The sequence below is a fragment of the Excalfactoria chinensis genome, chromosome 1, assembly GCF_039878825.1.
Source record: "Excalfactoria chinensis isolate bCotChi1 chromosome 1, bCotChi1.hap2, whole genome shotgun sequence".
Lineage (NCBI taxonomy): Eukaryota > Metazoa > Chordata > Aves > Galliformes > Phasianidae > Excalfactoria > Excalfactoria chinensis.
The window spans coordinates 80,605,286-80,621,583 of NC_092825.1; the positions used below are offsets into that span (position 1 = coordinate 80,605,286).

At 39.9% G+C, this 16,298-nt stretch overlaps 2 protein-coding genes across 5 annotated transcripts in view; one reads left to right on the forward strand and one right to left on the reverse strand.

Annotated features, from left to right (window-relative positions):
• CMSS1 (cms1 ribosomal small subunit homolog) overlaps positions 1-1,040 on the reverse strand; it is a 222,109-nt gene extending 221,069 nt beyond the window's left edge. Inside the window, exon 1 of one of the 2 annotated variants that reach the window (XM_072327196.1) lies at positions 911-1,040. In XM_072327196.1, coding sequence (XP_072183297.1) covers positions 911-971 — 61 coding nt within the window. In that variant the 5' untranslated portion in view covers positions 972-1,040. The remainder of the gene's footprint in view (positions 1-910) is intronic. The other variant, XM_072327193.1, reaches the window with a different exon arrangement.
• Positions 970-16,298, forward strand: part of TBC1D23 (TBC1 domain family member 23) — a 28,164-nt gene continuing 12,835 nt past the window's right edge. For all 3 annotated transcript variants that reach the window (XM_072327188.1, XM_072327189.1, XM_072327190.1), the window contains exons 1-10: positions 970-1,184; positions 6,493-6,604; positions 6,823-6,928; positions 8,288-8,492; positions 9,638-9,761; positions 12,157-12,281; positions 12,393-12,436; positions 12,903-13,006; positions 13,768-13,890; positions 14,903-14,995. In XM_072327188.1, coding sequence (XP_072183289.1) covers positions 970-1,184; positions 6,493-6,604; positions 6,823-6,928; positions 8,288-8,492; positions 9,638-9,761; positions 12,157-12,281; positions 12,393-12,436; positions 12,903-13,006; positions 13,768-13,890; positions 14,903-14,995 — 1,251 coding nt within the window. The remainder of the gene's footprint in view (positions 1,185-6,492; positions 6,605-6,822; positions 6,929-8,287; positions 8,493-9,637; positions 9,762-12,156; positions 12,282-12,392; positions 12,437-12,902; positions 13,007-13,767; positions 13,891-14,902; positions 14,996-16,298) is intronic.

Here is a 16,298-nt window from a genome sequence, read left to right on the forward strand (position 1 = left end):
AATAGATTTTCCAAGTGCCTTTTCAAAGGAAATTGTCTGGCACAGGCTGCCCAGAGGAGCTGTGATACCACATCTCTGGAGGCACTCAAGGCCAGGCTGGATGAGGCCCTGGGCAGCCTGAGCTGGTGGGTGGCAGCCCTACCCATGGCACGGGTTGGAACTAGTGATATTTAAGGTCCCTTCCAACCCAAACCATCCTGTGATTCTACAACAAGACACCGGGTGTAAGAGCCAGATATCATCACCATTGGGAAGAGAGACAAATTACCCTTAACACTGTGCTCAAAGAGGGGAAGAAGAAGCCATTCAGCTCCTGTCCTTTCACAGCACATCACTAGAGTGGTGAGTCCACCCTCTGAGCACACGGGTGTTGCGCTCAGGTGCCACAGGTACTTCTCCCTCCGGAGGCTCTTCTTTGGGTTTAGGATTCCCAAGGCCTTACAGAACCATAAACGCGCTCATGATAACGGTCATCAAGCCACATTAAGCAACATCCTCTCATCAAGGCCCCGAGCTGCAGGAATTCAAGGAGCGTTTGGACACGGCACCGAAACACAAGGCTTGGGTTTGGGGTGCTCCTTCCTAGAGCCACCAGGTGGACTCGGTGAGGTCCCAGCTTGGGATACTCTGTGATGCTACGATCAGTTAAACCCAGCTTCGGAACGCAGCGCTTTACAGACTAAGTATCCCCAGGGGGCGGCCGCCCTCAGAGCTCACAGAGTGCCGCCTTCCTCCGCTCCCACCCCTCTGCATTTAAACTCACGTATAGCGAAGTTCTGGCGGGTGGCGAGAGAAAGAGGAAAACGTGAAGCGGGACGTAAAAAGCTGAGACTGGGAGGGGACAAGCGGGAACAGGGAAACCAGCGGGCAGGGAAAGGAGGGTTTAGAGCTCGCTCCGAGCTCGGCATACCTGGGCCGCTGCCTTCTCCCGCCGCCGCCTCCCACCACGGCTCGTCCAGCGCGTCCCCCATGCTGCCAGCGCCACGCGAGTTCGCCTTCTTCCCTGCCCGGCTTCCGCGCTTAGCGATCGGCGCCCTCACTTTGCGACAGCTTCGTAGACGGGCGGGCAGAGAGGCGTCGCAAAGAAACAACAATATACCAACTCCCCGAAGGTGCTTTACGACCGAGCAGGGCGGCACGTCAACAGCTATGGCGGAAGGGGACGGGGCGCCGCCGAGCAGCTGGTGAGTTGGGTGTCGCTGCGCGCCCGTCCGCTCCCTTCCTTGCCGCTCCTCCCCGGAGCGGGGCCGGGGAGCAGAGGGTGAGGCTGTGGCGAGGGAGAAAGAGATCGCCCGGTGCTCGCCGCCCTCTCGGTGCCATCCTCCCTCCGGGCCCGTAGGCCCCAGAGTGGGGCGAGCGCAGCGCATCCCATCCCAGCCCTTGGCGGGTGCCGGAGAGGGAAGCGCTGCCCTTAGAACGGAGCGGCCGGGCCGGAGGGATGGGTGCTGCCCCACTGCTAGGCCGTGGCTTTGGGCCGGGCCGGGAGCCTCGGTGCGGGCAGTTGGTGGCTTTGCTGGGTTTCCCTTCAAGTCTGCCAAGTGCAAGTAACAGCAGTACGTACTGGGCTGTTTATAGAATAGTTCTGCTTTTCTGCCTCCCCCAGCGCAGCTATTGCTTATAATGCATTTTACGTTGTGTCCCTAGTACACCAGTTAGAGACTGTTTCTTGTGTGTGTGTAGCGGTAACAGTGCTGATGGGGTCTCGGTATCGGACACGTCTATGTCTGAGGCTGTGTTTAATTGGGTTTAAACACTGAAGTTATTTTCACTGCACCCCACACTTCTCCACCTCCATATCTTCCCTTTATTCTTCTCTTTGTGCTTCTGCATTGTATGTAGTGCTGTGCTATTGCCTTGCTCTTTGTCCCTTCCACATAGGCACTTTGCAAACAGTGCATTGCGGAGCTGCTCCTTGCCATCGTTCCCAGTCTTCATTGTTTTGCTTCTGTACTTTAATGTGGAGGATTCAGAGTTTGATGCTCACTGTGCCCAGGCTTCTTTGTGCTTTGTTGTCTCTCTATGAAAACAACCAGAGCTGACAAGCATGCAGATGTAGCTGGTGTCTGTTCTTTGTCTGCATTGGTTCTGCAGATACAGCTCTTGGGGATGAAACAGCCCAGTGTCGTTGAGTAGCAAAGGGGAATGAACTAGAGTTTCTTTTTTGTTTTCTTGTTTAGGTTTTTGTTACAACTTCAGTGTTTATGAAGTGTTTTTACAAGTACAGTGTCTGGTACCATTATTTCTAAATAGTCCTGACAGTTGGTATATATAGTAACAAAACTAGGAATGGAGTCATTGACTGTTCGGTCTTGGCACTTTGGAATATAACATTGGACATAGAATAAGAGAATAATGTTGAAATATCTGTGAAAAAAAAACAACAAAACAAAACAAAACAAAACATACTTCAAACCTTGTTCATTACCAAAGATGAAAGAGTATTACAGTCTCCCAGAGTGCAACAAGCTGATAAAGTTCCTGTTAGGTATGAAATGCAAGGGCTGATTCTTGACCTAGTACTGCAGTATTACTATTCTGACTAGCACTGTTAAAAAGTAGTTACAGCAAATTTGGTGCTATACTATCACAGTGTTGAAGTCTACATGTGGTGTTGTGCACTAACGTTTCACATTTAAAAAGAAAACTAATAAAGCATAAAATGATGCACCTGTATGTCTGAACTCTGGGACTGAAAAGACCAGCTCTGTTTCCTTGTCCTATATTCAGTTCCTTAGAGGGATTCAAAGACAAATGTAATTCTATCTCCAGAGACTGTGACATCACCTGTAATGCAGACAATTATTGTAACTATAAGTAAAACTAAAATTTCCCCCTCGTTTCAGAAGGAAATAAATGATATAGATTTATTTTTTCTTCTTCACAATCTCAGGTAAGGACATACACAGTAATGAATAAACTTGGTAAGCTTTGAGGCAGATGCTTGTTTAATACTCAGTGATTTGGGAACTTAATCAAGTAGTATTTTTATTCTAAGATCTGTTTTTTCACAGCAACGGGTTGCCCAAGGAGGTTGTGGGTGCCCCATCCCTGGAGGCATTCAAGGCCAGGCTGGATGTGGCTCTGGGCAGCCTGGTCTGCTGGTTGGCAACCCTGCACATAGCATTGGGGTTGAAACGAGATGATCTTTGTGTTCCTTTTCAGCCCAGGCCATTCTATGATTCTGTGGTTCATTCTACGAATGGATGGTCTTTACTTTTGATTTAATACGGCTCTCGTTGAGGCTTTTTTTCAGTGGTCAGGGGGATCATAAACTAAACTCAGTAACCACAGCAACTAAATAGAAAGTATATTTCTGGGGAAAAATGGTAGACTTTATGTAGATGGTTTCCTGTGTTGGGAAGGTAAAAGATGGCTATAAAAATACATTGACATTAGCCATTGACATGGGAAATGTTCATAGGCATTTGTCACTTCCCCGGTTTTCTTTTAAGTAAACCACGTGTGTAATTAGAATGTGTTATAAAACTGTAGGCTGTTGTGAGCTTCTTCAAAGTAAAGTCATTTGCTTAAAATGCAGTTTAGCTCTTCCTTCCTTGTCACAAACATTTATTAGGGGAATAAAATAATCCAGCTTGGCACCAACATTTGATACCTGCCGTCTGTCTTAGTAGTTGTGATGGCATCTTGCTATGTGTGTGCCTATCGTCCTCTTTTCATGCATTCCCAATAACTGTAGCATGCAAAGTGGATGTATTCGATGTTCTAGAACACGATGGCTTTCATGGAATCATTACGATTGGAAAAGACCACTAAGATTTAGTCCAACAGTCAGCTCATCACTACCAGTATTGCCCACTAAACACAACCTTCAGTGCCACATCTACACAGTTCTTGAATACCTCCAGGGATGGGGACTTCACCACATCCCTGGGAAGCCCGTTCCAGCACCTTAATACTCTTTCAAAAAAGAAATGTTTCTTGATATCCAACCCGAATCTTTCCTTGCCCAGCTTGAGTCCATTCTCTGTAGTCTTTTTGCTGTTAACTGGGAAAAGAGGCTGATCTCCATCTTGCCACAACCCCCTTTCAGGGAGTTGTAGAGAGCGATAAGGCCACCCCTGAGCCTCCTCTTCTCCAGACTGAACAATCCCAGCTCCTTCAGCCACTCCCTATAAAGCTTGTGTTCCAGATCCCTCACCAGCTTAGCTGCCCTTCTCTTGACACGCTCCAGAGCCTTGATGTCTTCTGTGTATTGAGGAGCCCCAAACTGAACACAGTACTCAAGGTTTGGCCTCACCAGTGCCCAGTACAGAGGGCAGATCTCCCCTCTGCTCCTTCTGGCTGCATTATTTCTGATATGAGTCAGGATGCCGCTGTCCTTCCTGGCCCCCTGGGCACACTATTCCCGAAGATCATTGGCCTCTGGCTTGAATTTCAGAGATCCTTTGTAGTGTGGAAATTTACTCCAGAAACACTAATAGCATTACTGTGATTTATAACGTTTAGAGCCACATGCCTTGTGGGAATTAACCTTTCAGGTCATGGCTTATGTATAGAATGGGATTGTCCATGTCTTAATCAAAGCTTTGGATGGCTTCTTGAAATAGGCTGCAGCCATGGTAGATCTGTCTCCCTTCAGCTTATGTCTGATGTTGGCTTTTACTGCCGTTAGATCACCCGTCAGTTCATCCAGTTCTGCAGAGCACCAGGTCTTTAGTGTACATGTCCTGGAAATTCTTTATTTGTATTCAGGATGAACCAGTTTGGTGGTTTAGTTTTTCCAGCACTGATTGTTACATACACAGTTAGACAACAGGATAGGAGGTGATGTGCAATTTTGCTCGTGTGGTTTTGCCCCTCATTATTCTGTCAGTGAGTGGATATTTTCCCTTGCAGTCTGTAGGTCTATGAGCTCTGGGATATTATTTTCAGTACTGAAATTATCAGTAAATTATTGTAAGCTGTAATTTAAGTTAGCAACGGTACCCAATAAAAACAGGCTGCTGGCTGTGCCCCACTGCATGCTGGAAATACAAAGCGATGTCAAAAAGGGCTGGAAAAGAAACTCTCTGATGTGTTGCTAGGAAAGCATTTACTCTTCAACCTTATAAATTCTTTGAGAAGTCCTAAGTGATGCTAGCTGCTTGTGATATATATGCTTACACGTGCATAGGATTGAGGTTTAAATCAGTTTGTCAAGATCAGCGGTACTGATGGAATTTTGGTACGTAACACGTAACACACAGTGTCAAGAAGGTTTGTAGCAAGGAATTTAGTTAGTTGGGGATGCATGCCAATTAAAGAAGTAGACCAAACTCAAAAGCTCACACTCTTTTCCACAGGTGTTTGGAATAGGTAGCGTAGCGCTTAACATCTGGGATAGTGGAGGGTGGTGCTGAGATCACCTTAATGTCTTGATATCCCATGTGTATAATAAGTTTGTGCATCGTTACAAGGAATGAATTTTTATACTTCACTAGCTGTCCTGAATAAACAGCCATATTCTGTGTTTTGCTCTGGCTATAAACCTCTGGGTGTGTGTTTGGTTAGTCAGGTGGGTGACGCAGAGTCATTCTTAAGGCATGTGTCAGAGCTGCAAGAGAACAGTGAAGAGGATACAGGGAGGGAGAAGCTTTGCCTATAGGACGCATATATCTTTGCCATTGCTATTTTTCCAGTGAACCAGATCTTTGGTCACTGCTCTGTTACATGATCCTGAAATTCCTCAAATCATCAGCTGTGGTTGTCTCATTACTGACAGCATTGGGACCACTGAAACAGGCTGCAGGAGCTATCATGTTGTGAAGCAGTCATTTCTGAATGTGCATTCCTTCTTCTGTTGTCTTACTATGGCAAAGTATCATTACCACTTAACTCTCTTGTAAACTTGTCTGTTTTTGTACTTCCTGCACTAATATTGGTGTGTGTTTTATTTCAATCTAATACACACATTCATGTTGACAATACTGGAACCCTGTAGTTAAGTAAAACCTGAGTTTAACTAAAAGGTCCTTCCTCACTTCAGGGAAAGGGTTAAGAACTAAATGTTCCAAATCTTTGAAAGAAGTTTTCCATTTTCAAGATCATTCATAATTTACCTGTAAGAACTCTGCCATCTGATTTAGGTTTAGCATTTGCTTTGGATGTGGTGTGTGTATGTGGATGAAAACTGGCTGTCTCTATTGACTTGTAAACTAACACTGTTTACATTCTTATGACACATTTTCCAGCATTGTCACTACATTAAAAAAACAAAAACAAAACTGATCTGAACTTACTTTTTTCTCTCGTGTAAGTAGAATAGAATGAGAAATTGAACAAATAGCCTTAAAAGTAAAGGAGTGAAGTTTCACCTTTTTGTCATCATTGTTTCGGTAACTGGGCAGTTGTCCTATACCTTTACATATGTGTGTCTTTTTGCTTGGTAGCAGCCTCTCGTCTATGCAGAATTAAAAGTATTGCATTGTTCTATGTTTTTTGTTTTGTTTTTAATTATTTTTTTAATACACTCATTATGTATTGTTATTATAGGGAAAAAGATCTCGCAGAAGCTCTAGAAGAAGGAGGCTGTGATCTTGAAACCGTGAGAAACATCATTCAAGGAAGGCAGTTACCTGCTGAACTGAGGGCCAAAGTTTGGAAGGTAAATACAATCTTAAAAAGCAGGAAATACCTGAGGAGGTTATGTGTGATTAGAGGTGAATGATTTAATTATCAGCTATCCTCACAAACGAGCCAACTTGTTTCCATATACTGGAATTTGAATGTGTGTACGTTGATTCGGGTTTAGGATGTTCTTTAGTGATTCAATTTTTGAGGGCACTAAAATATTCAGAATTTTTTTTGTATTCTTCTTTCCAGATTGCACTTAATGTTGTAGGAAAGGGGGACAGCCTGGCATCCTGGGATGGCTGTTTAGATCTACCAGAACAGAATATCATTCATAAGGATTGCCAAGAGCTAATCGGTAAGTTCAGTCGCGTTTAGATCACCGATGTGAAAGCTGCTCTCCGTTGTCTTAGGGCTTTGTTATTTGAATTAAATAACCTAAATGATGTTTACATTTTGGAGGAAGATACGAGGAAGATGAGAAGCAATGCACAGAAAGTCAGAAACACTGTAGGAAGTTAAGTATCTCCTCAAACCCTGAGATGGCAGATGTCATGGAATTTTAAAGTAATGACTCATAAGTGATAGCAAATGTGGACACAGTCCAATAGGATGAAAACTCCAGGAGGTAAAAAAAAATAAATAGAACAAGTATCTTTTTTTCCAAGTTCTATCTTCTAAACTTTCCATGGTGTCCATCAAGTTTTTAACTGCCTAATTGTCAGTATTTAATCTGAAAAGCTGCCATAGCACAAAAGCGCATATAACCACTGTCTCCACTGAGGTAGGTGCCAGTAATTTTTCTGAAGTGTTGCCAGCTTTTTAAGTGAGAGTCTATGCAGAAAGATGCTTTGTAAGTAATGAAAGCTGAAGCTTTGTGTAAGTATCCAACTCAGCCGTGACGATATTTAAGAAGCCTTACTACTTCAATTACCAAACTGCTTTTATCCCAAAATGTTGTGCTATTTAATGGGTCCAGAATTAGTCTGTCAGTAAATAGGGGACATCTTAACTTTCCAGTTCCTCACAAGATTTATAAGTTGAACAACGTACTGCACTATATAAAAGAATATGTGTTCACGGTGTATTTTCTGATTAGCAACAGTGTTAAACCTAATTTAAAACCTGTTTGTAAGCAAATCATTTTCTTTTTATAGTTACCCAAGAAACTCAAATTTAAACACCTTTTACGAAAATAAGAGTAGATATTAAAATGTGATTTATACATAAAGACTAGAATTTAAGTCTCTAATCCTTGCTGATTTCAAACTACTGATATTCACGAATCAGCACATCAGTGGGCTTTTGAGGAACTGCAAGGTATGCATTATGAATTGATCAGTGCTGAAACTCAAATATTGTGGAGCTGAGCGTAAGTTATTTGCTGAGTGTATCAAATAGAAATAGAGGAATTAAAGGCTCTATCTTTTTGTTTCATTTAGATTCCAGTAAATCCTAACTTCTCACATTTTGTTTTGTTGTGATATTAAACATTTTAACCTACAGAGGTTGAAAAAGTCACTCATATTTCAATGCATTTCAAGAGGTATTTCTGTTAGTATTTAATCTGTGCTGCTAATTTTGGGGCTTTTTTGCTGTTCTCTTATTTTTCCCAAGCATACAGAATTCCATAGTGGTACAGTTGCACTATGAACTAAACTTATTCACTGTCTTTGAAAAGCTACTAACATGGTTTATATGTCTGTGCTTATTTCAGACCGGTTGTCAGTGCCAGAAGACGAGAAGTCAGTATTGCTTTTGGACATTGAGTCTGTTATTACTTTTTACTGTAAATCACGCAATGTTAAATACAGTTCTTGCCTTGGTTGGATACATCTCCTCAGACCTCTGGTTCACCTTCGATTGCCACGCAGTGATTTGTACAACTGCTTTTACGCTATCATGAATAAATACATTCCAAGGTAAAATGCTTTCTTCTGTCTGTATGCTGTTTTTAAGGGCCTTAGAAGTATTTTGTGAAGCAGTGTGTACGCTGGTATAGGCTACAGGAGCTAGGAGCTTTGTTTTTAGCAGTGTTGTCAGATTCCCTGATATGTTGATAAATTGAACCATTTTTCAATGCCTGTTGGCTGTAAATTCTTGATGAGGTGTCTTGGTCAAGCTGGGTGTGCTGCTCAGAGTTGATTACTGCAGAAGATACAAAAAAAATGGTTGAGAAAAATGTCTAAACAGGGCTGCTTTGCTGTCAGTAGAAATGTTGGAAGGTTCTTTTTGGAGTTATTTTTGGATATATATCCATTTCTAATGTTAAAATGTGGTAAGGAATTACTGACTGACTTGAATAATTGACCATATTAGCCATTCAAAGAAAATGACATGGAAGTCTAGAATCTTATGCTAAATTCAGTAATAGAACATTATTATTTTCACATTTTTTGTCCTGTTAACTTAATGGGAAATTAGAGATCGCTTGATAATTTCCAGAAAGAATCTCCACATGTAATTTGCTATGAATAATTTCCCTTCACTAACGTAGATGTACTTTTGTTTAAGAAAGTGAGGTTGATAACTCTGGAGATCGGTGTATCACATTCACATAAGCTTACTTTTTAAACACTTGAGATCTGTTGTTATTGCCCTATCAATAACTATTTTCTTCATTCTAAATACTACTTTATTTCCTGCCTGTTGAATTGACGTTTAACCACCCTTGCAAAATTACCACCCTTTAAAATTCCATTGGCTGCTACATGAGAATAATATTATTTTGAGCTCACAACACTGAGTTAACTATGCAAGGCTTATTTTGATATTTAAATACTTTTAATACTGCAAATATTTGAGAAAGGGTACAATACAGAAGTATTCAATTCTTTCTCCTGTCTTATCAGCATAGTGGGGTTTTTTGGTGTTTGTAGGTCCTTTTTGTTTCGGTTTGCTTTTTCTTAATTTTCGGAGGTATTTTGGTTTCACGATTAGTGCTTGTGAATTGTAATTTCCAACACAGTTCTCATATTATCACAGCTGATAAAGAATTGCTACTTTAAGTCTGACGACTGAAATTTTATTGGGGAGGTTCATGATTATTTTCACTGCTTGTTTTCAGGGATTGTTTTCTGAAGGGAAGACCATTTCACTTATTCAGGCTGCTTCTTCAGTACCATGAGCCTGAACTCTGCTCCTTTCTTGATACTAAGAAGATGACACCGGACTCATATGCACTCAACTGGGTAATAAAGTGAAAGTAGGGAAACATAATGAAAACTAAATTTATCTTATGCTGAATTTTACATTGCCAGTTTAGGAAAGAGTAGTACAAGAGATTACAACTTAGTAAATTGAAATAAATTAAGTGGCATAATGTGGGCTTCTTTGTCTTCAGTTGTATAATGCAAGGTGTAAGATCTTGTAAACATGGCATTTTTATTGTACTATATGTTGATAGGACTGTTTATGTCAGGAACTATGTGGAATAACTAGGAATGAGAACAACCAATATAGTCAAAATAGTAAGCAACCATAATGTGTGACATTAGTTTTTGAAGTGGGCTGTTGAATGCTTGTAGGTCTATGGAGAAATATCAGCACAGATCTTTCAGAATAAGCTTTCTAATTGTTTTAAGATAACAATATCCAATTATCCAATAGTTTAATTTTACTACTTAGTACAGTGCTACAGCACACAGCTATTACGCCTGCTAGAGCTCAGGTATATATATATTTCACCCTTCAAGAATCGTTTGTTTTCTCCTTTTAGATTCAAAACTGCCTTGATTGCAGATAGTTCTAAAGAGGCTTACATCAGAAAGGTTTTTGGTAAAGTTTACAAAGCAGGACTACTGAAGCAGCCAAATTCTCATGTTGCAATGTATCTTAGTATCAACAATAAAATGACACGATACAGCACTTGCAGAACATAAATTGAAAGAAGGCTTCATTACCGTCTCATAAGCTCTTCCATAGTCTTCTGTCTTTGGCTTTGCAAAGTTTTTTGTAACTCCATTCCCTATGCAAGTTAAAGAAGGCTAAAACAATGTATTAAACTATAAGGTTATGGTTTTGCTCGATTGTGTTTAGAAAGACTTTTTAGGCTGTTACCAGTTTTAATGTTAAAATGTATCCAGGAATAGAATCATAGAATCATAGAATTACCCAGGTTGGAAAAGACCTTGAAGATCATCAAGTCCAACCGCAGCCTAATCCAAACGGCTCTTAAACACATCCAGGGATGGCGATTCAACCACCTCCCTGGGGAGCCCATTCCAGTACCTAACCACCCTTTCTGTAAAGAAGTTCTTCCTAATATCCAACCTAAACTTGCCCTGGCGCAACTTGAGGCCATTTCCCCTCGTCCTGTCACTTGTCACTAGTGAGAAGAAACCTGCCCCACTCTCACTGTAAGAACCTTTCAGGTACTGGAAGAGCGTGATAAGGTCTCCCCTCAGCCTTCTCTTCCTCAGACTAAACAGCCCCAGCTTCCTTAGCCTCTCCTCGTAGGAATAATAATTATCCAGGAATAATTTTGTATTCTCTGACCTTTGGCCAGTTATGAATCTTCAATAGAGGAACTGAGTCTATACCTGCTTTTGTATATTTTTCCCTAGTAAACAGAAACTGCTTTAAAGTTTTTTATTAAAAGTATAGTGATTTATTAGGAAAACAAATCTTCTGTTTGAAAGGACATAGGGATATCAGCTAATGTTACTGTCTGACTCAGTGTCATGCTCTCTGATGTACAAGTTTAGAGAACAATCATAAATCTCATATTATGAGGTTACATTGAAACTCACTACAAACTTATGTAGGGCTTTCTAGTGTAGAAATTCATAAGCAATATTCAGAGACCTGTTGTGTCACCGGTCAGAGGCATCCTGACTTTTGAAAGCTGTTATTTTGTTGATACAAATTTAAGTGCAACAGAAAGCTCAGTAAGATGCCAATGGAGCCAGCTATCTACATTTGAATTAGGTGAGATTACAAATTTTATCTGGGATGCATAAAAGGAAATTTCTACCCTTTCTTCTATCCACTTTGAATTTTGCATTTCAGATAGTGTATTTTTAAAAGGGAACGTGGGAACAGCCAGTTTGTTTAATGGTAATGAAAATTTTCTTTTGCTTGCAAGTGTTCAATCAGTCAGCCTAAACTAATTGTAATATAATGTTAAATAACATCATCGAACTAATGTGTGACAATATTCAATTAGCCTCTTAACTGAATCCTTTTATTCTTGTTTGCTGAGCTACTTGGCTAAGCGTATTCTGTTATTAGTTTCCTGTAGCTGACTTAGCACAGTACATTTGGTATTGAGAGGCTGTGAGTTGAAAAGTGTTCCAGTCCGATTGTTGTATCACTGGTTGAATTTTCTCTGCTCGCAACGTCAAGCTGAGTTTGCCTTCCCACGAGGAATATTTATTCATACTAAAGCTGTAGCATTTCCATGCTGTTTCCTTAAGTATTGTTTTTGAGATTATAACTGGCTTTCAATATGTAGCAAAAAGGTGTATTTTCACATGTTTTCGTTTGTTTTTTTTCTTTTAGCTGATTAATATCTCTTAAAAATCTTGCTTGGATAAGACTGTTCCTATGTATATCTCTTGCTCACTATATTCTCTAAATTTTTAGCTTGGAAGCCTTTTCTCCTATTACTGTTCAACTGAAGTAACTCAGGCAATATGGGATGGTTATCTACAACAAGCAGATCCATTCTTTATTTATTTTTTAATGTTGATCATCCTTGTCAATGCAAAGTAAGTGGACATTTCATTCTTTGAAGCTTTCCTTGCTGACATTTGCAATTTATTTTGGGTTCATTTTGGTTTTACTGTCTTAATCTTTGCCTGTCACTTTGCTGTTTTCAGAGATGTTATCTTAGCACAAGAATCAGAGAAAGAAGAAATGCTAAGTAAGTACTTCACTTATACATCTCCTAGTGAAACATTCACCATATAGCACAATCCTCTTTGTTTATGTTTATTACTAAATAACCGAATATCATTTAGCTGTTTCCCCACTGATTTTTCTCATCAATACATTTCCTCACCTACTAATTCCTTTCCTCTTGTACTTTTGCTGTGCTACATCTGAGTTAATATTACAACTGAAAATTACAACTGTGAAGAGATACGAGTGTGGTAAAATTGAACTACTCTGCATCAAAGCCTTGAATTTGTGTCAGATAGCACTGTCTTCCTTAGAATGAGGAGTAGTTTCCTGTAGCGAATGAATCAACATTCATGTCATGCTTTGTTAATAAAATGTTGAAAAGATATTCAGATTTTTTTAGAAGTTAGAAATAACTTAAGATATGGCACATTGGCTCTTCTCTGTCTGAAATAATGATGCATTTACGTTGTTTCTATATGTACCAGAGTTTCTAGAAACTTCACCAGCCAATCTCGAAGTAGAGGATATAGAGGATCTCTTCTCTTTGGCACAATATTACTGTAGCAAAACTCCAGCTTCTTTCAGGAAGGTAATAAAGTAATTTTGAAATCCTCTTCTTTTTGGTGACTGAAAACTTCTGCTGACAGTATCACATTATTTAATCGTGATGTTTTAGGCATCTTTTTCATATTATTACTCTTGGCAGCATTTACTTTGAGAATCTTGGAAAGATAAGAAGTTTAAGCGGAATGTGTTGGCAAGAAGCTTCCCTGCAGTATTGCTGCTTCATTACTGGTGACCTTGTTTTGCAAACCAGGTTCTTGTAAGAACAAATGAAGTACAAATTCCATGCTGACACTGTTGTTTTGTAGCAGACGGCACAGCAGTCTTTGCTGTACTTGTAACAGCAAGCAGAAAACAAGTCGCTTAGCTGAAGTAAAGCTGTCATCACATGCTCTGTTCCTGCAGCCCTTCCTTACTCTAAGAAATCTGACTTGAGTGAATTCATGAAATAGATTTGACTATGCGGACAAAATATGCATATATTGTGTGCCCCCGGTGGCGCAGTGGTATAAGCTGCTGCTTGTGGCACTTAAGGGCCCGGGTTCGAATCCCCCCTGTGGCGCAGGGGGTAGAAGTGCCGCTTCGCTACACAAGAGGCTTGAAACCCGGGAGTTGGACTCGATGATCTCTAAGGTCCCTTCCAACTCACACAATACTATGATACTATGATGATATGATGATATTGTGCTTAATATTTTTGATATCGCAAACGTATTTTTACTTTGTGCCTTCACATTTAAAGACAGTGGCTTCAGTTAACCTTTTTATCCCTTCTTGCCTTTACAGGACAATCACAGTCTTTTTGGCAGCAGCTTACTGGGCCTCAAAGATGATGACACAGACTTGAGCCAGGCTCTCTGTCTGGCAGTTTCAGTGTCTGAGATTCTTCAAGCAAATCAGCAGCAAGGAGTCAGTATGCTGAATTGCTTTTCTCCAATTTTAAGAAAAATAGAGGAATTCCTGACTTCTGAGTGCAAACACACAAATAAATATTTGCTATTTCACGAGAAAGTATTCTTGTGCTGAAGTTGTTTCCCGTTGTAAATGTGTTGACTGCACTACCAGTAGTGTAGTACTGTAGCAACTAGAGCTACAGCAAAGGGGAACTTAATACAGATGATCTAGACCTGAGGGGTGGATGCTTGAAATAATTCACTGATTTGAATTCCTTTCCAGATGTAGCTACTATAGAGAAAAATTTTAAACCCACCACCTTTGAGAAAAATGCTGTTCTGAAATAATGGTCTTTTGTCAATGAGCTGCTTAAACACACAAAAAATGGATTCAAGCTATTTCCGTGGTAGTTCATTGCAGACATACTTAGATGCAGGGAACAGTATGTAAGATGTCTTGATACCATGCTTGCAATATTTAAAACCAATACATGGATAATGCTGTAGCTAGATCATAGTGTTTCTTCACTGCTGGTTTTATGTAGCAAATTATAGGCCTCGATTGGAGAATGCATGCATTTCTTTTCCTAGTACAAATAAAGTTATGCATGTACTTATGTCCCAGTAACTTAAATAGAATATAAATTTATCCATGTGTTCTGTGCTTAGTAGTAATGAATTGTTAGATTGGAACTTCTGAGCCTTCTTGTCTTGTTGATGCATGTCATTGTATCCACCACATTTGTTGACAGTAAGTGAAATAACTGTACTGCGTATTGCACTCTGTGATCTTTTCTGGTCTGTAAGCTTGTGTATCAGTGAGAAGTCACTACTAAAACACTGCTGGTGATCTGATAATAGTAGTATGGAATACTCAAAATTCAGTTTTCCAATAGCTGTTGGCCCATCTGAGGGAGGCTGCTGAAGCTTTGGAACTACTACTAAAATATAGTTGAATTATGTACATTCCTATCACAAACGACGTGATTTTAACATTTTTGTTAATAGGTAAAATCTTTCTCTTTCAGGACGGAGTGAGGTTCTTTGTAGTGGATTGTCGTCCTGCAGAGCAGTACAATGCTGGGCACTTATCAACAGCCTTTCATTTAGACTCGGATTTGGTTCGTATGTTTTTTGTTTCTCTACTGGTTTTTGAATCCCATGTTAAGTAGAAGGAAAGAGCAATGTTTGTCTTGAAAGAACAGCTTGTCTGGACAGCTGTAGTCTAGCTACATTACAAGGTTTCAAAACTAAAGGCAATTGGTGGTGCCATCATTTTACCAAGAAGTGTAGTCCTTTTATGAAATTGCAGTGTGGGATTCCAGATTTCCTGGTCTCTGGTTAGAACTGGAAACTCATGGAAGCAAAAGTCTAGACATCGTTGGAGAAGTCATCTCTTTTTGGCACTACGGTAGCCTGGTGGTAAGGAGCACACGTCCTGAACTGTGTGGTTGCTCCTTTAAAATGCTGGCTACATAGCATGAGAGAGGAAGTGCATTAATCTTGGGACCGGGATGTATTATAGACTAATTACTTTATTAAAAATTTTGCTGTAGTTTCCGTTTGATTATGAATTTCTAATTGAACATTCAGTCAGACTTCTGTCATTTTTCCCCAACTCACCTATGCTTCATTTCTATTTTAACCCTCTGCTGTTTCATTCCATACTGCTCCCATAAAGGCTCTGAATTAACTTCTCTTTACATACGGCACAGCAAGCTTTTCTACCTTTCTATGTTAAGAAACACAATCCTGCCTCTAGTATCTTAATCTCTGTAGTTAAGGTACTCTATTATTCAGTATGATTTGCACAAGCATAAATGTTTAGTGTTTGGGGTTTTAACTTAGATAAAACATTATTTAGGAAGAACCTTCCCAGCAGTACACAAGAGTGTTCTTTTCTAGACTTCATTGAACACCAGATTCGATAAAGTAAAAATAAGCATTATAAACTGTTAATAAAGCTTGTTAGCATATGGGGGAAAATGTCCACAAAAGTAATTTTTAAATTGGATGTTATTAGTTATTACATATTTAAGTTACTCTGTAGCATTGTGCATCAGTTGATATATTAAAGATCCATTGCAAGTCATGCCGCATGAATGTTGCCAGACTCACTTATATTATTAGAAACACAGTGTGAGGAACAAATTATAGAGAATAATCTTTGAGACAAAAAGCCATTAATGGAAATTCAGTGCCTTTTGTGTATTTGTATATATTGTATTTGAATGTGGTGCTCAGGGACATGATTTAGCAGAGGGTTGTTAGAGTTAGGTATGGTTAGGTTGCTGTTGGACTTGATGATCTTTAAGGTCTTTTTCAACCTGAGCAATTCTATGATTCTATATGCAAAGAAAATACAGTTTGCTTTAGGGAAAGATGGTGGGCAAAAACATCTGGAAAAAACACTCCCTGGCTAAC